The 22,520-nt window shown below is 41.6% G+C and overlaps 1 protein-coding gene and 1 pseudogene across 1 annotated transcript in view; both read left to right on the top strand.

Moving 5' to 3' along the window:
- The window catches only part of LOC129829951 (guanine nucleotide-binding protein G(I)/G(S)/G(T) subunit beta-1), a 63,200-nt gene extending 47,471 nt beyond the window's left edge, over positions 1-15,729 (top strand). Inside the window, exons 5-11 of the mRNA XM_055892007.1 lie at positions 5,983-6,046; positions 6,284-6,446; positions 6,881-6,947; positions 7,197-7,398; positions 8,693-8,909; positions 10,097-10,212; positions 14,019-15,729. Of these exons, the coding sequence (XP_055747982.1) occupies positions 5,983-6,046; positions 6,284-6,446; positions 6,881-6,947; positions 7,197-7,398; positions 8,693-8,909; positions 10,097-10,203 (820 nt within the window). The 3' untranslated portion in view covers positions 10,204-10,212; positions 14,019-15,729. The remainder of the gene's footprint in view (positions 1-5,982; positions 6,047-6,283; positions 6,447-6,880; positions 6,948-7,196; positions 7,399-8,692; positions 8,910-10,096; positions 10,213-14,018) is intronic.
- A 6,490-nt stretch (positions 15,730-22,219) lies between these two features.
- LOC129829949 (NAD kinase-like) overlaps positions 22,220-22,520 on the top strand; it is a 38,725-nt pseudogene continuing 38,424 nt past the window's right edge.

Raw genomic sequence — 22,520 nt, 5'->3', positions numbered from 1 at the left:
CTTTTTCAGTTCTGCCCACAAATTTTCTATAGGATTGAGGTCAGGGCTTTGTGATGGCCACTCCAATACCTTGACTTTGTTATCCTTAAGCTATTTTGCCACAACTTTTGAAGTATGCTTGGGGTCGTTGTCCATTTGGAAGCCCCATTTGCGACCAAGCTTTAACTTCCTCACTGATGTCTTGAGATGTTGCTTCAATATATCCAAATAATTTTCCTCCCTCATGCCATCAATTTTGTGAAGTGCACCAGTCCGTCCTGCAGCAAAGCACCCCCACAACATGATGCTGCCACCCCCGTGCTTCACGGTTGGGATGGTGTTCTTCGGCTTGCAAGCCCCCCCCGTTTTCCTCCAAACATAACGATGGTCATTATGGCCACATGGTTCTGTTTTTGTTTCATCAGACCAGAGGACATTTTTCCAAAAAGTACGATCTTTGCCCCCCATGTGCAGTTGCAAAATGTAGTCTGGCTTTTTATTGTGGTTTTGGAGCAGTGGCTTCCTCCTTTCTGAGCAGCTTTTCAGGTTATGTCGATATAGGACTCGTTTTACTGTGGATATAGATACTTTTTTACCCGTTTCATCCAGCATCTTCACAAGGTCCTTTGCTGTTGTTCTGGGATAGATTTGCACTTTTCGCACCAAAATACGTTCATCTCTAGGAGACAGAACGCGTCTCCTTCCTGAGCGGTATGATGGCTGCGGGGTCCCATGGTGTTTATACTTGTGTACATTGTTTGTACAGATGAACATGGTATCTTCAGGCATTTGGAAATTGCTCCCAAGGAAGAAGCAGACTTGTGGAGGTCTACAATTTTTTTTGGGGGGGGGGGGGGTGGTAGCTTGGCTGATTTTCTTTTGATTTTCCCATGATGTCAAGCAAAGAGGGACTGAGTTTGAAGGTAGGCCTTGAAATACATCCACAGGTATACCTCCAATTGACTCAAATTAAGTCAATTAGCCTGTCAAAGCTTCTAAAGCCATGACATAATTTTCTGGAATTTTTCAAGCTGTTTAATGGCACAGTCAACTTAGTGTTTGTAAACTTCTGACCCACTGGAATTGTGATATAGTGAAAGTATCTGTCTGTCTAAACTAGAGGTCGACCGATTTATGATTTTTCAATACCGATACCGATTATTGGAGGACAAAAAAGCCGATACCGATTTAATCGGACGATTTATTTAAAAACGTTTACATATATATATGTGTGTGTGTGTGTGTGTGTGTGTGTGTGTATGTATACATATATATGTATATGTGTGTATGTATGTATGTATGTATGTATGTATATATACATACATATATATGTATATATACATACATATATATGTATATATACATACATATATATGTATATATATATGTGTATGTATATATGTGTGTGTATGTATGTATGTATGTATGTATGTGTGTGTACGTGTGTATGTATGTACGTGTGTATGTATGTACGTATGTATATATATGTGTATGTATATATGTGTATGTATGTATGTATATATACATACATATATATGTATATATGTATATGTGTATGTATATATATGTGTATGTATATATGTGTATGTGTGTGTGTGTGTGTGTGTGTGTGTATACATATATGTGTCTATGTATGTATGTATGTATATATACATACATATATGTGTATATATATATGTGTATGTATATATGTGTATGTATATATGTATGTATATATGTGTATGTATGTATATATACGTGTGTGTGTGTGTGTGTGTGTGTGTGTGTGTATGTATGTATATATATACTCACACACACATTTTTGCAATAATGACAATTGCAACAATACTGAATGAACAATGAACACTTTTATTTTAACTTAATATAATACATAAATACACACGCACACAGCTCTGAAGTGACAACGATACTGAAGAGTCTGCTTAGGAGACAAATACTCCAACTGTTTGAATAAAAATAGAGTTTAAGTTACCTGTGATGAATGTTGAAAACAAAAACTTTAATTTCTTTATGCAGGAAATCCTATTTTAATAATGGGCATGGTAAGAATTGACAACCAAAGTGCGAGTCATAATTCCCATGACACCTAGCAAAATCTGAAAAGCGGTTCCTTCATTTATTCCATAGGATATTTTTAGATTCACTTAAAATAAGGTCTGTGTGTGTGTGTGTGTGTGTGTGTGTGTGTGTGTGTGTAGGCTTACATTACTGTGACAATTTTATAACTGTAGATATCCATAGGACAAGGTAACTCTGATCAATATTGGCTAAATATAAGCAAAGATTTAAAAAAAAATGTAGAGTGGATTTATGAAAATATGTTGACAAACGTTACCTTATCCTAGTGAGATTTACACGGGTATCAAAACATCGAGGCGGTTTAAGCCTGCACGAAACACAGACCTTATTTGAAGTAGATCAAGACATTCTCTATGGAAGACATGAACGGTAATATAACGAAGGAACCCCTTTCAAATTCAGCCGCAAGTTATTACAGGAATTATAACGCGTCGACTATTTCTCTCTAAACCATATACCTTTGACTAATCCGGAAACTATCACCTCAAAAACAAAACGTTTATTCCGTTCCGTATTTTATCTAACAGGTGGCATCCATGAGACTAGATATTCCTGTTACATTGCACAACCTTCAATGTTGTCATAATTATGTAAAGTTCTGGCAAATTAGTTCGCAAAGAGCCAGGCGGCCCAAACTGTTGCATATACCCTGACTCTGCATGCAATGAACGCAAGAGAAATGACACAATTTCACCTGGTTAATATTGCCTGCTAACCTGGATTTCTTTTAGCTAAATATGCAGGTTTAAAAATATATACTTGTGTATTGATTTTAAGAAAGGCATTGATGTTTATGGTTAAGTACATATTAGAGCAATGACAGTCATTGATTGTTTTTATAAGATAAGTTTAATGCTAGCTAGCAACTTACCTTAGCTTACTGAATTCGAACAGGCAGGCTCCTCGTGGAGTGCAATGTAATCAATGCAAGATTGGATCCCCCGAGCTGACAAGGTTAAAAATCTGTCGTTCTGCCTAGGTCGTCATTGAAAATAAGAATGTGTTCTTAACTGACTTGCCTAGTTAAATAAAGATTAAATAAAGGTGTATAAAAATAAAAATCGCCAAATCGGCACCCAAAAATACAGGTTTCCGATTTGTTATAAACTTGAAATCGGCCCCGATTTTAATCGGTCGACCTCTAGTCTAAGCAATTGTTGGAAAAACTGGTGTCATGCACAGGGTAGATGTCCTAACCGACTTGCGAAAACTATAGTTTGTTAACCTCTACCGAGCACCTACCCCGGGTCCGGGAGCACCCCCCCCCCCCCCCCCCCCCCCCCCCCCCACACTGATTAGCATCGCTAGCATAGCGTCACAATTAAATAGTAGCATCTAAATATCATTAAATCACAAGTCCAAGACACCTAATGAAAGATACAGATCCTTTGAATAAAGCCACCATTTCAGATTTTTATAATGTTTTACAGGGAAGACACAATATGTAAATCTATTAGCTAAACACGTTAGCAAAAGACACAATTTTTTTACTCCAACAGTTTTTTCCTGCGTCAGTAGCTATCACTAATTCGACTAAACTAAAATATATATAGCCACTAACCAAGAAACAACTTCATAAGATGACAGTCTGATAACATATTTATGGTATAGCATAGTTTTTTTTTTTAAATGTGAATTTTTCAGGTATAAATCACAGTTCTACATTGCAGCTGCAATCTGAAATAGTGCCGACGCAGCCAGAACAATTACAGAGACCAACGTCATATAACTAATTACTTGTCTTAAAACATTTCAGAAAAAATACACAGCGTACAGATATTGAAAGCCCAACATCTGGTGAATCCAAACAATATTTCTGATTTATTAAATGTTTTATAGCGAAAACAAAATGTAGCGCTAAATTAGCATAGCCACGCCAGCCAGAACCAGCTGGGCGCGCCCGACCAGTTCACATGCACGACAGATATATGAAATAACATCGTAAATTGGGTCTTACTATTGCTGATCTTTCATCAGAATGTTGATCAAGGTGTCCTTAGTCCTGATGAGTCGTTCAATCCATTCATAATGGCAACTTTCCCTCTTCATTTAGCATATGTACTGGTCGACTGGCCAAAGTAAAAAAAAGTCACAGAACGGAACACGGCAAAACTCCCGAAAAAATTCAAATAATCTGATTAAACTATATTGAAAAAACATACATTAAGATGATATGGTCACATGTATCAAACAAACTTCGAGACGGAGATAGTTTTCATCCGTAACGGCAGCAAAACAGTAGACAATCGCACCTCCAAATCGCGCGATTCAGAGAACCGGAAGTTGTCGGTCACGCCAAAGAAATAGGTCTTATTTCACGTCAGTACAAGATAAACAAAAAAATTCTCCTCTGACGTCCTCTTGACACCCAGAGGAAGACGAATGAAGTGTGTTTCGGGTCATAGGTGGCGTGACCATATATAGGCAGAGCGTTGAAGCGAGCATACACATCTTGCATTCTTCTTCTTGGTCAGGCAAAGTGCTGTCAAATGACTTCTGTTTCACTCAGAGACAAAATTGAAACGGTTTTAGAAACTATAGATTGTTTTCTATCCAATGGTATTAATTATATGCATATAGTAAGAGCAATAATTGAATAAGAGGCAGTTTAATCTGTAGAGGAAATTATGCTAATGCAAAAACAGCACCCCCTGTATTCTCAAGAAGTTAACAAGAAATGTGTGGAGTGGTTGAAATCAAGTTTTAATGACTCCAATCTAAGTGTTTAGACTTCCGACTTCAACTGTATAGTAATAATAATTATAGCTCCCTTCCTGGTGGGTTTCCTTTAATTGACTCAGAGCAGGGGTCTATTCATGAAGTGTCTCCGAGTAGGAGAGCAAGTCCTCAAGTCACTTGGAATGCCTCTGTTCACATTGAGGTGCCAGTAGTCTAATGGAAAAGGAGAGGTAATTGAAATGCAAATGTGTAATCAGTAAATGTAAGTGAATAGAGCAGCGCTAAGCTAGTAGACGAGCGCTAGTTCATTCCAGTCCTGCTTTATTGCAGGCGTCTTTGGAAAGTCAGATAATGCGCTGCAATCTCTGCTAAGCATCTTACTCACTCTGGAGAAACTGCTTGGACAGTGACACACCGACCGTGGTTCAAAGTAAACTTTCCACTAGAGCGTATTTTTTTCAAAACTCACCCAAAGCGAAAATAAATCCATACAAGCCTGGTTTATTCATGATTTTAAAAAATTTCTTTTTTTTTTCTCCAAACGTGCTACTTTGACCCTCTTTTAAGCATGCAACAGTTTAGCATGCAGGAGTTGGAAGGCTAGTGTACCTGAGGCAAACACCTAGCAGTGTTTCATCAGCCTCAACCAGCAGCAGATGATTTCAAACCACAGACAGGAAGAATTGAATCACTGCCAGTGCTGAAGCTACCGCTTCTGACCCACTCTTACAGTTTTACACCCATCACACCCATAATATAGGTTTACCTACCTTGTCCTTCCTATTATGCGTGATAGGGATGTTGGAAGAGTAAAGAAGTGGGTGTGCGTGTTAGCGTGCGTGTGTTATCATGTGTGATTTGCATACACTGAGTGGGTCCGAAGGGAGCCAATGTGCCCCAGCCAGCCATCTCTGGCCATAAGGGCCTGGTTTCCGTGGCGACTCTGTTTTGATTTGCCCAGATAGTGGTGAGATGCTCCCCAGCCATAAAGGCCCCTGGAAACCACACCACCCCTAAAATGCAAAACCTGGTTTCACCCTATGTTCATAGGGAAGCAGTTATCTGTCTGCGTGCCTGTGTTCTGCTTGATGTCTTTTGTTATTATTAACAGTTCCAAACTTAACATGTGTTGTTTGGATTCGTGGTGTGTGCATATCAGTCAATCATGTGCCCTAATAATACTAGTGCTCTTAAGATTTCCTTTAATATCACTGGTTTAGTCATTGCTCTCCTTTTGCCCCGTAGGCTTTTAGTCAGTGCCTCCCAGGATGGTAAACTCATTATTTGGGACAGCTACACCACAAACAAGGTAAGGTTGACCTGTCCACATCTTTAAGAATCAAAAGGAAGCTCTCACACTTGAATGCATTTTTGTTCACATTTTATTATTTTACCTAAAGACATGAGGGCAACTAAACAAAAAGATTCTCCACCATTTTTTGTTTCATGACAATGACATAGGATGTCCAGTATATGTGATATAGGCTTCCCAGTATATGTGGTCCATGCTGGAATCAAACAAAGTGTTCCCGCCTGTCTCTCTCAGGTCCACGCCATCCCACTGCGCTCCTCCTGGGTGATGACGTGCGCCTACGCCCCCTCTGGGAACTACGTGGCTTGCGGAGGCCTAGACAACATCTGCTCCATCTACAACCTCAAGACCCGCGAGGGCAACGTGCGTGTCAGCCGTGAGCTGGCCGGACACACAGGTACGGTAGTCACCCCTATGTACCACAGTGTACACACACGGACAGCTCACCTGTAACACAGGATAGACTATGGTCAACGTTCAGTTTGCAGAAGAGGTCATGTTAATGCACTAGATTTTTTTTACTTTTTTTTTTACCAGTACCTTGGAAGCATTGGATATGTTCAATGGCATTTATTTCAGTCTCATGACAGGAGCTGTGTCTGTCTAGTTGCTGTGAAAAGGCACATTAGTGTTATTGAGCTGGTTCTGTTGTACACATTCACTTCTTATAAACTATTTGTACCCTTCAGGGTCAGGCCTATAATGTACAAACTGTAATGTAGTTCAATTAGTTTCTCCTTCTGTCTTGAGACCATTTCCCCTGTGTGTTGTGACTACTTCTCAATGCTGACTGACTGACTGACTTACTGTCTGTTCTGCTGTGGCATCCAGGTTACCTGTCCTGCTGTCGCTTCGTGGATGACAGCCAGATTGTCACCAGCTCTGGAGACACCACCTGGTGAGTGAGGGAACTGTGCCTGCCTGTGCGACAGGCAACCCAACCCTGAGGAAGAATGGGTGGATGGATACCCATCCCATGTTCACTGAGTGGATATGCCAGTTCTGCACTGTTGTGTTGATAACATTTTGAGAATACATGAAAAGGCAGATATCTGAATGCAAACCAGGAGTATGACAGAAGGCACTCACTCCAAACTCCCCTCAGATGTTTTCTCTTTTCTCCTCCCTCCCACTCTCCGTCCCCCAGTGCTCTCTGGGACATTGAGACGGGCCAGCAGACGACCACGTTCGCCGGCCACACCGGTGACGTCATGAGCCTGTCGCTGGCGCCCGACACCCGGCTGTTTGTGTCCGGGGCATGTGACGCCTCCGCAAAGCTCTGGGACGTCAGAGAAGGAATGTGCCGACAGACCTTCACCGGACACGAGTCGGACATTAATGCCATCTGCGTAAGTCAATCACACGACCCGACCGCCGTTCAACCTACTTAGCTACACCTCCATTCAAAACGGAGCCAGCCGCAAACTCACCTGTGATGCCAGTGTCTTTTGTCACCAGTGTTTCCGCTGCGCGCTGCCCACACCTGTGGTTGTCTTTTTCATTCAGACGTACAGAGACTTCAAAACAGACATTGTATACACACTAACGTAAACTCACATAAACTCGTACATCGCCTTGTTCCGTACAATTGCCCTTATTTTAGCGCCCCAAAACGTAATACTTCCAGATCAACTGTAATGTCAATACCATTGTAAAGCACAATTTCTCCCCTTTCCAACAGAATAAATTACATGACCTAAACACTGCCCGTTTCTGCATAATTTAAGCAGGCAATGAGCCCCGTTGGGTCTTTTTACAAATGGCGGGTGGGGAAGCGAAACTAATGCGTGAGTGTGAAGGAGAGATATTGTGTGGGAAAATAGCTTTTTTTCACTCAATCTGTCCAACTTATCACCTTATCGCCTCTAAAATTGAAATAAAACACTATAAATAGTTTATAATGTGTCATCACATACATATTTGAAGGTTTGTGTTGAATTTGAATCGGGTTTTTAGGGCGGTGCTAAAGTGACCTTAGAAGGTAACAGTGGCTTTGAGAATGATGATCGCATGCAATGAAGATGTAAAAAATTACTAGGTATCCCCCCTTACCCCGTCACTGTCCATTTCTTGTTTTTAAAGGATGAGAGAAGTGCTACACCTGGTGGAGAGAGATTGTAAGACAGAAATAGTTGCTTTATGAGTGCTGTACGTTACGACATGACACGTCTAGATGTAACGGAGGGTCCGTTTTTTTCGACTTTTCTCCAATACTATAGAGCCATTACCATGTCGATCAACGCTTGAATAGAAACCTAGTTCGCACCCAGGATTTTGAAGTCGACACAGTCGCAACAGTCCCATTAGTTTTCTTTGCAGCCTCGTTTGAATGTTGCGGTTGCGCACATTTGTACGGATTGGGGTGAGTTTACGCTAGCTTGTTAAAGGGTGGTCTATATTTATGTTATATGTGATTGTGGACATATCTATTGTCCATTGGCAACTTTAGTATGTGTGGTCACTTGGTCAATACCAAGTGCTTTACATTATGAAAGGTATCCTCATTACCAATGTATAGCACCCACCTTGGTGATGCTTTAGCAGCCATTATGTACTAGCTCATACAAACACACCGCATGTAGAGCGTTGAGGAATTTATCAGACCAACCCTCACTCTCTCCCCCCCTCTTTCCCTCCCTCCAGTTCTTCCCCAACGGCAACGCCTTTGCCACGGGATCGGACGACGCCACCTGCAGGCTGTTTGACCTGCGCGCTGACCAGGAGCTGATGGTCTATTCCCACGACAACATCATCTGCGGCATCACCTCGGTGGCTTTCTCCAAGAGTGGCCGCCTGTTGCTCGCCGGCTACGATGACTTCAACTGCAACGTGTGGGACAGCCTCAAGGCCGACCGTGCAGGTGAATGCCGGGCAAGCGTGACTGGGTTATAAAGCAACCTAACCAGAGGTCTAGAATCAGGTCACCGTACTCCCCAATCCCATCGTTAATGGTTAGGGGGGTAAACACTAAACTGACTCCAGATCTAGAGCCAACTTCATCCTACTTTGAGGCGGCCATGATGACAAAAGTCGGGGGTACAGTGGCAGAGCAGTGGTCAAGCTACATTCTGACGGTTGTACACCTATATTTGACGTCATCAGCATCTCCAGGTAGTGGAACAGGGTGGAATGTAGCTAGTGCAGCCAGTGCTGGTGAAAAGGGGTGTGGTGTTGGAATGGACTAGATCTACTAGGTGTGGTTCTACTGTAGCAGGGATATTTTGACTTGGTACTGCTACCCCCTTTCTTAACTGCATTGTTGGTTAAGGGCTTGTTAGTAAGCATTCCACAGTAAGGTCTACACCTGTTGTATTTGGCGCATGTGACAAAATGTGTGGAGTCCCTGAGAGATATTGATTTGGAGCATCTCCGTATTACAGGAATGACTGGGGTCCTGTAGGTATCAGATGACAGCAGGGTTACTTTAGTTGAGCACATCGGAGGTACCGTCTGGGGCCACACAGGTCGGTGTTGTAGCCAGACTAGTTCCTCAAGTACAGCAGGGATACTGCAGACACACAGCAATTCTGGGTATAGAGCAGATTGAACTAGGGAATTCCAGATTATCCACCTTCTTCCAGAATTGTGCACTTAGACTTCCCTTCGTGGATTCAAAAGCATATGACTGGTGGAAGCATTGGCTGGAGGGAGTTTTCACCATTGTTAAATCTATGACAGGGAGTGTGCAAGTGAAGGCTAGTTTGTACAGTAACGGGGTTTGTGGATGCAGCCCCTGCTGTTTCACCTGCTCCAGCAGTGGACGAGCTCCCACAGAGGCATGAATAGTTTAGTGCTTTTGACTGTGTTCTGGATCCAAGGAGAAAGCGATGGGCTGGATCTGACATGCACTTGTACTAGTAACATTTGCTAATAACTTATTCTTCCATTTATACAATGCAATAGAACTCATACACGGAATTATAGACTAGCCAGGTTGTTCATGGAATTATCTTTTAAGGGTCAAACTAAGTGAGCAGAGGAGATGGTGTGGTGTTGGCTGAGAGTGTTGTGATATGATCTCATGGTCTGACCCTGCTCTGTCCCTAGGTGTCCTGGCTGGACATGACAACCGTGTCAGCTGCTTGGGTGTGACCGACGACGGCATGGCCGTGGCAACAGGGTCCTGGGACAGCTTCCTCAAGATCTGGAACTAGATTCTGAAGGTAACTACACTTCACAGCCGCCCTCCCACCCCAAGTATGCCTGACATGCTATGGCATTCTCCTCATCTCTCCCCATAAAGAAAATGTAACCCCAATTTAATTCACTTCACCTTAACCTTTTCTGAAGTTGTAGAATGTCAGTTTTGAGTCAAAAGCCCTGTTTTGATCCAAATTTCTCTATTGAAGCTTAAAGTGTAATATGTGTATATTACTATGGTTCTACTCTGAATATAATTTTTCAACTGGAAAAGTTCCAAAATATCTGGAGGTGGACTATAACTTATGTTCATGTAAACATCTCAATATGCCTTACAGTAACATAGACCCTGTAAATTAAGACATGAATGTGTGATTGACTTGAATAGGAATGTAGTTGTACTTGCTCTATGTCCTGGGTGAAGAAATGTATTTTTCCTCATTGTTTCATTATGCCCTATAGTTCCTCTACAGCTACATTGGTAACCAAAATGTGTTTACTCAGCTGAACACTGTGCAGATGCGCTATATGAAACTATAATTATACTGAGTGGAAATAGCCTATGGTTTCAATTGAGTTACTGTGTATTATGAAATAACAGCAAGTAAAGCTCCCATGTAGTTGCATGGTATCTGTGCCACTTCGTAAAGTGGGTTGTCCTATTTGGGTTGAGCTGCCATGTATCAGTTGATGGATAAAATCGGTTTCTCATGAGGGGACCATGTACCCGTGTAACTTGGCTAAAGATTGATCTCATCATCCTTGCCTAATTGTATTTGAGTGGATAGAGTGTTGAGGTTGTGTAATAGACTATACTATAAAATTATGTGTACAGACCTTCAAACAAGTAGATTTGGCTATTTCAGCCTCACCCCAGTTGCTGAGAGGTGTATAAAATCGAGCACACAGCCTTGCAATTTCCATAGACAAACATTGGCAGTAGAATGGCCTTACTGAAGAGCTCAGCTCCTAGAGTGACTAGGAGAAACAACGGTTCAGCTACACAAGCTCACAGAACGTGACCACCGAGTGCTGAAGCGCGTAGCGTGTAAAAATTGTCAGTCCTCGGTTGCAACACTCACTACTGAGTTTCAAACTGCCCCTGGAAGGGGCATCTCTGTGGGTGACAAAGAGCACAGAATGTCATTATTTGCTGATGTGCTTTTATACATGTCTAAACCAAAGACCTATGTCACTGCAGTAATGGACATCATATCTTAGTATGGTAACCTGTCAGGGTACAAAATTAACGTGGATAAATCCATGTCTATACCTTTGAATATCCCCTCTACAATCAACTGAGATATGATATTGCCATTCCAGCTGTCTGAAACAGGCTTGGAGTATTGGGCATATATGTTACTCCAAATCTTAAAGACCTGTTCACTTCAAATGATATGCCTTTGCTCACAAAGATTAAATAGGACCTGGTTAACTGATCTCCTCTACCAAACTCTTTTTGGCATGATTAATGTCGTCAGGATGAAGATCCTTCCTCAGCTAAATTATCTATTCCAAAATATCCCTTGGCATCTATCTCAGTCCTGCAAATATCAAATATCTCTAAATATATCTGGAACAATAAGAAACATAGAACCTAATTTACCAAGTAAATTAAGCTTAAGGATTTAGAGAGGGGTCTCTTTGCCAAATCTGCAACTATATTACTGGTCTGTTCAGATCAAGCACATGATTAGTTGGTACCTAGACAGACGCCACTCACGTTAGAATGGAATCAATAGCATGTCATCCAAGAGCAATAGCTTCCTTAGCATTTTATTAATAGTTCCAGGCATCATCTGACAATTTTACAGCACATGATACACTCTTAGCTTGGAAAGATGTAAGGAGAGGTACTTGCAGATTCCAGACCATATATCACTCTGGTCACTGCTTGCCCTTAATCCACCCCCCCCCCCCCCCCCCTTTACACACAAAAGGAGTATTGAACTTCTGGACTGGAAGACAAAGGGTATTGCTGACTTTACGCCTTTATTTACTCAGGACACTCTTAAATCATTCCAACAGATAAAAACCGAGTCTGACCCCCCCACCCCCCCCACTTCATAGAGGGTCAGAAGAAAGTCGATTTTAAACTACATTTTCAAATGATTGAAGTTCGGAGAGGTTTAATCTCTGACTTGCATTCTATTTTATTGAACAGAAGTGCCTCATCCTATGACACTTTGAGACATGTTTGGGAGAAAGACATTGGACATGCATTCGGTGAGGAAGAACGGGCTTCTATCTGTGAAAGGGTCTCCCCCAAATGCACCCACGAACTACATTTCAAATGTTTTCATTGAACCTACTTTACACCTGTCCGCCTTAAAATAATGTTTTCCAATGCATCGCATTTATGTTTCAAATGTAAACAGGATACTGGCACCTTCATGCACGTTTTTTGGTAGTGTAGCAGAATCCTGTCTTATTGGAATGATATTCATTTACACATCCAGAACATCTTGGATAGACAATTTGCTTTTTCGCTGAATTTATTGTAATGTTGTGTTTGACCCTGACTCTAAACATCTGTTCAATACACTTGTTTACTTAGCAAAACAATGTATATTGTTATTATGGTCCACCCCTGAAGTACCATCTGTGAGAATGTGGCTTTCTCAAGCTTCTGCTATTCTACCCCTAGAGAAACTTACCTTTGATTTACACCAGAAGTCTGTTACATTTTGGGAAATCTAGTCACCACTGTTGTCCTGTAGAAAACCTCCCATAAATGCCCCATGTTATCACTGTGAAGTAACATTTTGTTCTCCATTTTATTACTGCTTTTGGTATAATGTTTTGCTGTATCCTTATTCCTTTTGATTGTACTTAGTCTATGTGGTACGCTTAGTTTGGTTGTCTATGTAACCCCTGTTAAAAGAAAATAACATTCTAATAAAAAGATCATTACAAACAGCCTCTGGAAGCACTGTCAGCACAAGAACTGTTCATCTGGAATGGGTTTTCATGGTTTTCATGGTTTTCATGGTTCATCTGGAATGGGTTTCAAGCCTAAGATCACAATGAGCAATGCCAAGCGTCGGCTGGAGTGGTGTAAAGCTTGCCGCCATTGGACTCAGGAGCACTGGAAACGTACCATCTGGCAGTCCGATGGATGAATCTGGGTTTGGCGGATGCCAGGTGAACGCTACCTACCTGGATGGTTTGGTAGAAGAGGAATAATGGTCTGGGGCTTTTTTTCATGGTCTGGGCTGGGCCCCTTAGTTCCAGTGGAGGGAAATCTTAACGCTACAACATACAATAACATTTTAGACTATTCTGTGCTTCCAACTTTGTTGCAACATGACAATGCCCCCGTGCACAAAGCAAGGTCCATACAGAACATTGACTGCGAGCCAGGCCTGTTGCCTGACCTCACTAATGCTCTTGTGGCTGAATGAAAGCAAGTTCCCGCAGCAATGTTCCAACATCTAGTGGAAAGCCTTCCCAGAAGAGTGGAGGTTGTTATAGCAGCAAAGGGGGGACCAACTCAATATTAATGCCCATGATTTTGGAATAAGGTGTTTGACAAGCAGGTGTCCAGATAGTTTTGGTAATTTAGTGTAGCACTGGATATATATATTCTCTAGTTTGAATGTCTGCTGCCATCTGGGGGTGAACATGGGAAGATCACTAAAATCAAGTCAAGCTCAGTCTTAACTTTGCTTGTAGGTTTGCGGCCATCCAGTTTGTAGCTCACCGTTGACCAGTTTTGTTTGGTTCAATTTTAAGAGGTTAATTGTCTTCAATGACTACACTTTTAGGAAGTCCTTTTGTTGCAAATAACAATAATTGTGTTTCTCTTTGTCCTGCTTTCTTTTTTCAGATGGCGTCCGGACTCAAGTTGTGGAAGACCATTCCAACATAAAAATGTTCAATTTTTTGCATATCCAATTTTCTCAAAACATCACTATACTGACTCCCAACACCCCAAAAAACCAAGGGCAAAAATTCTCTCCTCTAAAAGAGCACAATTGTTTATCACTCACCTAAAAAAGATGAGTATTTGCAGTGGTATGAAATGGAATGGGGAAGAAATTGTGCATTCCTCCTGGGACCATTTTCTGATATTGTGTTGAATGAAAATACATTCACCACCACGCAAATATCATCCATCTTCAATACACAGGTTTGAGTGAAGGTCATTTACACAACGATGATCGAACTCTTGATAGATTTTTGGCCAGCCATGTTTATTTTATTTTTCGGTCATGTTACTTTCCTTTTTTTTATTTTTTCCCCCAGAACTAGATCAGTGGCCTCCTGTTGGTAAATTGAGGATCAAAAGCTTTGTTTTTTTCTGTTAGTCTTGATATATTTTAGAATCAAGTTTTGTAGGTTGGAAATAAAAATTACAAATGATCATGTCATTTTAATCCAGCTTTATCACATCAGAAAAAAAGGCAAGAGAATTGAGCTTCAACAGGGCCATGAGCCACCGACAGGGTCTGGCCATTCTGAATATTTAGTCCCAAGATGCTTTACTCAGTTTTTTGGGGGTTTCTGTCTAGTCAAGAATTTGTTTGTGCACAATTTTACTTTGCATATGCAGAATAATGTTTAACTAACCAAGCACATGCTGTTTGTGATAATGAATGCTAATTTTAAACAAATCAACTTTTTTTATTTTTTTTTATTCTCTTCACCTTTTGTTTGGTGACAATGTAGAATAATGAAATGAAGAATCCCATCGGTTCACTTTATTTTATTTCCCTTTTCTGTTGACTGTGGTTGGGACCGGTGACGTGATTTGGTTGGATAGGGAAGCCTCCACTTATACCCCGGTTTCTTTCCGGAGTTTCGAGAGGAACCCATTCTGTGCTTGGAAATGCAGTTATTACTCTGAACGACATGTTGTATAAATCAATGTTCGAAAATAATGATATTGAAACTTTTTAAGTAAAAAAAATATAAAAAAAGTTGTCTGCCATGGGTGGGTTAACTCTTAGGATCGCATGCTGTAGACTTGCTTAAAAAGAGGTGCATATGGAACTAAGTCCTTTTGATGTTTTTCTTTTTAAGAAAATAACCTGTTAAATATATCATAATTACAATGGTATTTATATTGTTTTTGGCTAATCTGTGCATAAATAATTCAATTAAAATGTCAAAGCTATGCACTTGAGAGCAGCAAACACCATAACATAAACAGTTACCTGGTCTCATATCCATACTTGGGAAGGATTGCTTGATTTAAAAGTAATGTAAACATTTAAAACACATGCACGCACAGACACACAAATGGAACAAAGAAATGTTCATTTCTTCTGTAGCAAACAAATTCCAGTGACAAAAAAAATAAAAATTTTGTAACAAACAGGTTTTTTTCTGTCCTTTAATAATAAAAAAGAAGGAACTTGCAGCATCTGAATGGCAGAATGTTCTGTACCCCTCTCCTTGTAAACAGAGACTGTTTCTTTAGCAGTAGTGGCATTTTTCCCATTCTGTTTTCTCTGCGACATTCTGTACAAAAATGTTCTGTAATTGTGCGTTAGGCGTGGAGTCGGCAATAAAAATAAAAAAATATTACAAATGAATTTCCCTTTCCTTTTTCTCTCCATGAAATAACTGTAGATCTCTACACCCCCACTTTTCCCTTCTCACCTTTTTTGTGTTTAATTTTAGACATTGTACAACTGAATGCAAGATAGACTATATTAAAATGTATTGTTATTTAAGATATAATAAAATGTCATTTGAGATGTGTTGCGAGTATAATTATTTGAGAAAATATGCTAGTTCAAATGTTTAGCAATATTAGTTATTAACTACAAATAAAGTGATTTATTTTACACTTAAATAATTGTTGCTTTTTACGTTTACAATATTTGCATTAGTTATGTACTATAGCAAACACTTATGCTGAACGACGTCTCCGGTGAAATATTGTTTAATGCAGGAAAGAAATTAATTGAATGCCACCAATCACCCTAAAGTTGCTTCATCACATCTCAAAGCTCCTATTAACACCCTTTATAAATACATACACACTACACAGTAGATGCATTTGTAATAATCACACACTATAAAAAAAGCTCATGGTTCCTTATAAGACCCTATAAGCCAGTGGCTCATAGAAAGTGTTACCAAAACGTCTCTTGTCTTAATTTTCCTATCAACGAGAAACTGCGTGACAACTCAGGAAAGAGAGTAGTGGGGATGGCATGCATTTTAAATATATATATATATATAAAGAGGACTAATTATTGGAGTTCCATAGCTTGTCTAGTTTGGAAAAACTGATTTCTACAACTTCTACCTGAGCTTAGTTATCACTTATTTATTTATTTCACCTTTATTTAACCAGCTAGGATGGTTGAGAACAAGTTCTCATTTACAACTGCGACCTGGCCAAGATAAAGAAAAGCAGTGCGACACAAACAGCACTGATATACACATGGAATAAACTAACACAGTCAATAACACAATAGAAAAAGTCTATATACAGTGTGTGCAAGGGAGGTAAGGCAATAAATAGGCCATAACGGTGAAATAATTACAATTTAGCAATTAAACACTGGAGTGATAGATGTGCAGAAGATGCATGTGCAAGTAGAGATACTGGGGTGCAAACGAGCAAAATAAATAACAGTATGGGGATCAGGTAGTTGGATGGTCTATTTACAGATGCAGTGATCTGTGAGCTGCTCTGACAGCTGGTGCTTAAAGTTAGTGAGGGAGATATGAGTCTCCAGCTTCAGTGATTTTTGCAATTCGTTCCAGTCATGGCAGCAGAGAACTGGAAGGAAAGGCGGCCAAAGGTGAAATTGGCTTTGGGGGTGACCAGTGAAATATACCTGCTGGTGCGCGTGCTATGGGTGGGTGCTGCTGTGGTGACCAGTGAACTGAGATAAGGTGGGGCTTTACCAAGCAAAGACTTATAGATGACATGGAGCCAGTGGGTTTGGCGACGAATATGAAGCGAGGGCCAGCCAACGAGAGCATACAGGTTGCAGTGTTGGGTAGTATATGGGGCTTTGATGACAAAATGGATGGCACTGTGATAGACTGCATCCAATTTGCTGAGTAGAGTGTAGGAGGCTATTTTGTAAATGACATCGCCCAAGTCAAGGATCGGCAGGATGGTCAGTTTTACGAGGTTATGTTTGGCAGCATGAGTGAAGGATGCTTTGTTGCGAAATAGGAAGCAGATTCTAGATGTAATTTTGGATTGGAGATGCTTAATGTGAGTATGGAAGGAGAGTTTACAGTCTAACCAGACACCTAAGTATTTGTAGTTGTCCACATATTCTAAGTCAGAACCGTCCAGAGTAGTGATGCTGGACGGGCGTGCAGGTGCGGGTAGCGATGGGTTGAAGAGTATGCATTTAGTTTTACTTGCATTTAAGAGCAGTTGGAGGACACAGAAGGAGAGTTGTATGGCATTGAAGCTCGTCTGGAGGTTAGTTAACACAGTGTCCAAAGAAGGGCCAGAAGTATACAGAATGGTATCGTCTGCGTAGAGGTGGATCAGAGAATCACCAGCAGCAAGAGCGACATCATTGATGTATACAGAGAAGAGAGTCGGCCCGAGAATTGAACCCTGTGGCACTCCCATTGAGACTGCCAGAGGTCCGGACAACAGGCCCTCCGATTTGACACACTGAACTCTGTCTGAGAAGTAGTTGGTGAGCCAGGCGAGGCAGTCATTTGCGAAACCAAGGCTGTTGAGTCTGTCGATAAGAATGTGGTGATTGACAGAGTCGAAAGCCTTAGCCAGGTCGATGAATACAGCTGCACAGTATTGTCTCTTATCGATGGCGGTTATGATATCGTTTAGGACCTTGAGCGTGGCTGAGGTGCACCCACGACCAGCTCAGAAACCAGATTGCATAGCGGAGAAGGTACAGTGGGATTCGAAATGGTCGGTGATCTGTTTGTTAACTTGGCTTTCGAAGACCTTAGAAAGGCAGGGTAGGATAGATATAGGTCTGTAGCAGTTTGGGTCTAGAGTGTCTCCCCCTTTGAAGAGGGGGATGACCGCGGCAGCTTTCCCATCTTTGGGGATCTCAGACGATACGAAAGAGAGGTTGAACAGGCTAGTAATAGGGGTTGCAACAATTTCGGTGGATAATTTTAGAAAGAGATGGTCCAGATTGTCTAGCCCGGCTGATTTGTAGGGGTCCAGATTTTGCAGCTCTTTCAGAACATCAGCTGTCTGGATTTGGGTAAAGGAGAAATGGGGGAGGCTAGGGCAAGTTGCTGTGGTGAGCGCAGGGATGTTGACCGGGGTAGGGGTAGCCAGGTGAAAAGCATGGCCAGCGTAGAAAAAGGCTTATTGAAATTCTCAATTATCATGGATTTATCGGTGGTGACAGTGTTTCCTAGCCTCAGTGCAGTGGGCAGCTGGGAGGAGGTGCTCTTATTCTCCATGGACTTTACAGTGTCCCAGAACTTTTGGGACTTTGTGCTACAGGATGCAAATTTCTGTTTGAAAAAGCGAGCCTTTGCTTTCTAACTGCCTGTGTATATTGGTTCCTAACTTCCCTGAAAAGTTGCATATCACAGGGGCTATTCGATGCTAATGCAGTACGCCACAGGATGTTTTTGTGCTGGTCAAGGACAGTCAAGTCTGGAGTGAACCAAGGGCTATATCTATTCCTTGTTCTACATTTTTTGAACGGGGCATGCTTATTTAAGATGGTGAGGAAAGCACTTTTAAAGAATAACCAGGCATCCTCTACTGACGGAATGAGGTCAATATCCTTCCAGGATACCCGGGCCAGGTCGATTAGAAAGGCCTGCTCGCTAAAGTGTTTTAGGGAGCGTTTGACAGTGATGAGGGGTGGTCGTTTGACTGCAGACCCATTATGAGGCAGTGACCGCTGAGATCCTGGTTGAAGACAGCAGAGGTGTATTTGGAGGGCAGGTTGGTTAGGATGATATTTATAAGGATGCCCGTGTTTACGGATTTGGGGTTGTACCTGGTAGGTTCATTGATAATTTGTGTGAGATTGAGGGAATCAAATTTAGATTGTAGGATTGTCGGCGTGTTAAGCATGTTCCAGCTTAGGTCACCTAACAGCACGAGCGCTGAAGATAGATGGGGGGCAATCAATTATGGGGGGGCAATCAATTCACATATGGTGTCCAGGGCACAGCTGGGAGTAGAAGGTTGTCTATAGCAAGCGGCAACGGTGAGAGACTTGTTTCTTATTTTTAAAAGTAGAAGCTCAAATTGTTTGGGCACAGACCTGGATAGGATAGTAAGACAGAACTCTGTTGGCTATCTCTGCAGTAGATTGAAACGCTGCACCCTTTGGCAGTTCTATCTAGTCAGAAAATGTTAGTTATGGATGGAAATTTCAGTGTTTTTGGTGGCCTTCCTAAGCCAGGATTCAGACACGGTTAGGACATCTGGTTTGGCAGAGTGTGCTAAAGCAGTGAATAAAACAAACTTAGGGAGGAGGCGTCTAATGTTAACATGGATGAAACCAAGGCTTTTACGGTTACAGAAGTCAACAAATGAGAGCGCCTGGGGAATGGGAGTGGAGCAAGGCACTGCAGGGCTTGGAGTAACCTCTACATCACCAAAGGAACAGAGTAGGAGTAGGATAAGGGTACAGCTAAACGCTATAAGAACTGGTCGTCTAGTACGTTCGAAACAGAGAGTAAATGGAGCAGATTTCTGGGCACGGTAGAATAGATTCAAGGCATTATGTACAAAGGTATGGTAGGATGTGAATACATTGGATGTAAACCTAGGCATTGAGTGACAATGAGGGAGGTATTGACTCTAGAGACACCATTTAAACCAGGTGAGGTCACTGCACGTGTGGGAGGTGGAACAAAAGGGTTAGCTAAGGCATATTGAGCAGGGCTGGAGGCTCTACAGTGAAATAAGACAATAATCACTAACAAAAACAGCAATGAACAAGACATATTGACATTAGGGAGAGGCATGCGTAGCTGAATGATTATAGGGTCCAGTGAGTAGCTAGGCAGGCTGGAGACACGGCAATTCAGACAGCTAGCGGGCCGAGGCTAGCAGAAGGGCCTCAGAGGGACGTCGCGACGGAAGAAGTCTGTTGTAGCCCCCTCGTGCGGTTACGTCGGCAGGCCAGTCGTGATGGATCAACAGGGCTCCGTGTAGTAAAAGGGTCCAGGCCAATTGGCAAATAGGTATAGTAGCCCAAGAAATTGGCTGATGGACCTCTTCAGCTAACAGTCCGATATGCTCTAGACAGCTAGTGGGCCGCGGCTAGCAGATGGGCATTCAGGGGATGTCGAGATGGAGGAGCCTGATGAAAAATTTAAGGCTCAATTACTATAATTATCGGTTTGTCATCTCCAACCAAACGACCAAAGCTCAACTAGCAGCAAGATGGCAGTATTATTACTTTTAAGATAAATGACATAAAATAAATATCGCAATTTTGCGGCATGGTCGCTTGGTTGGAGATTACAAACATATAATTATTGTTTTTATTTAAACAGGGAAGTCCCATTGAGAGCAAGGGAGCACTGCACACAATCATACAAATTCACAATATTTACAATTCCAACGCAATAAAAACAAATTTACAAAAATATTTACTGAAAAGTAAATTAGAAAGGTTATATATAACCCAACCAAACAGAAGAAGGTGGACTGTGGCTCAAGAAACGCAAGATGACGTCAGTAATCACAGAGTTCGCCTGGATAGCGTTAGCCTTTCATCTTTGTTGTCATCTTATTATAGCTCAGTGGTTATAATTGCTAGATAGCTTGTTGCGTGTTGCTGTTAAACTACTAGCTATCTTTTTTTAGCTATTTATTTAAGCAGGGAGTCACTATTGAGACCAGTCTCTTTCACAAGGGAGCCCTGCATATACAATTTCATAAGACAAAATCAAATACAATATAAAACAGCACAACACACATATACTCAAGAAGAAAAATTACATTCCTCAATAAGAAGGTCCCCAATCAATAAATTGCCAGAGCGGCATCAGAATATCCAATTGTGATGTATGTATATGTAACAGTTTAACTTTATGGCGTCGCCCCGACCCCGGCGGAAACCTCTGCACACATCAACAACAGTCACCCACGAAGCGTCGTTACCCATCGCTCCACAAATGCTGCGGCCCTTGCAGAGCAAGGGGAACCACTACTTCTAGGTTTCAGAGCAAGTGACGTAACTGATTGAAACGCTATTAGCGCGTACCCGCTAACTAGCTAGCCATTTCACATCCGTTACATATAGCTGGTTAAAGCTCGACAACTAACGTTAGCTAGCTAGCTTACGTTATGAGATGCACTACCGCTGGTACCAGCCAAATGTCAGACCAGTGGTCAGTCTCTTTTAGAAAAACAGACGTTAGCTAACCTGCGGGATAACTAGGCGACAGGTAGTTTAGCGGTACGCGGAAAACTCTCAACAACAACTGCTTCCCGGGCGCACATGACATGGACGTCGATTAAGGCAGCCCCCCCTCTGATTCAGAGGGGTTGGGTTAAATGCGGAAGCCATATTTCGGTTGAATGCATTCAGTTGTGCAACTGACTAGGTATCACCTTTCCCTAACTAACTAGCAAGCTGTCTTGGTTATTATGAAATAGTTAACGTTAGTTATCATAGCTAATATAATATTTGACTCGCTAACAAAAAACACTTAGAAATACATGGCTCTGGCTGTAGCTAGATAACTTAGTGCTAAAGGAATTACATCATGATAATGCCCAGTTAGTAAGACTACATTCATGGGTAATGTAATCTGCACAGTGTTTCTGTGCAATAACTTGAGCCTCCATACATGCAGATGCAAGCCCAATGTATTTTCAAATGTTTGTCACATGCTACTGACTAGATGCTTTGTAAATGTGGCACATACTGTACAAAGAAGAGCAAGTGCACAAGTGTATCTTACATGAGTACTACTCTGACCATGCATTCTAAGCTAGCCACAGTATCATTTGGAGTTTCTGTCAACACTAACCCAAAGCTAAACCTTATAGACTAATAAGCATTTGAAGTAACCCTGCCTTGTTGACTGAAGACCCCAAGCTTTCATTTTGGCCCCTCTTGGCCTGTGTGTTTCCTATCAGACTGAGCTGAGATGGAAACTGGAGAGCAGGTTGGAGTGGAGGCTGTCCCCTACTGCTGTTCTGCCTGCGATGGTGGGGAGACCCCGCCCGTGACCTGGCCTGCCGCACCAGAAAGACCCGCAGCCTGAGCACCTCGTCTGCCACTGCTTGCGACTACAGGTACTGTATTATCACCCCGTTTTCATTTCACCTTGTGCAATACTAAATGATGGAATAATTTTTTTTTTTAAATACAAGTGCTAAGAAAAATGTCAAGTGACTTGGTTTTCTTACTACCCTATTTTTTGTAATTAATGC

The sequence above is a fragment of the Salvelinus fontinalis genome, chromosome 31, assembly GCF_029448725.1.
Source record: "Salvelinus fontinalis isolate EN_2023a chromosome 31, ASM2944872v1, whole genome shotgun sequence".
In the NCBI taxonomy this organism is placed as follows: Eukaryota; Metazoa; Chordata; class Actinopteri; order Salmoniformes; family Salmonidae; genus Salvelinus; species Salvelinus fontinalis.
Note: the sequence above shows the minus strand (reverse complement) of the source record. Positions and strands in the feature narration are given on the sequence as shown.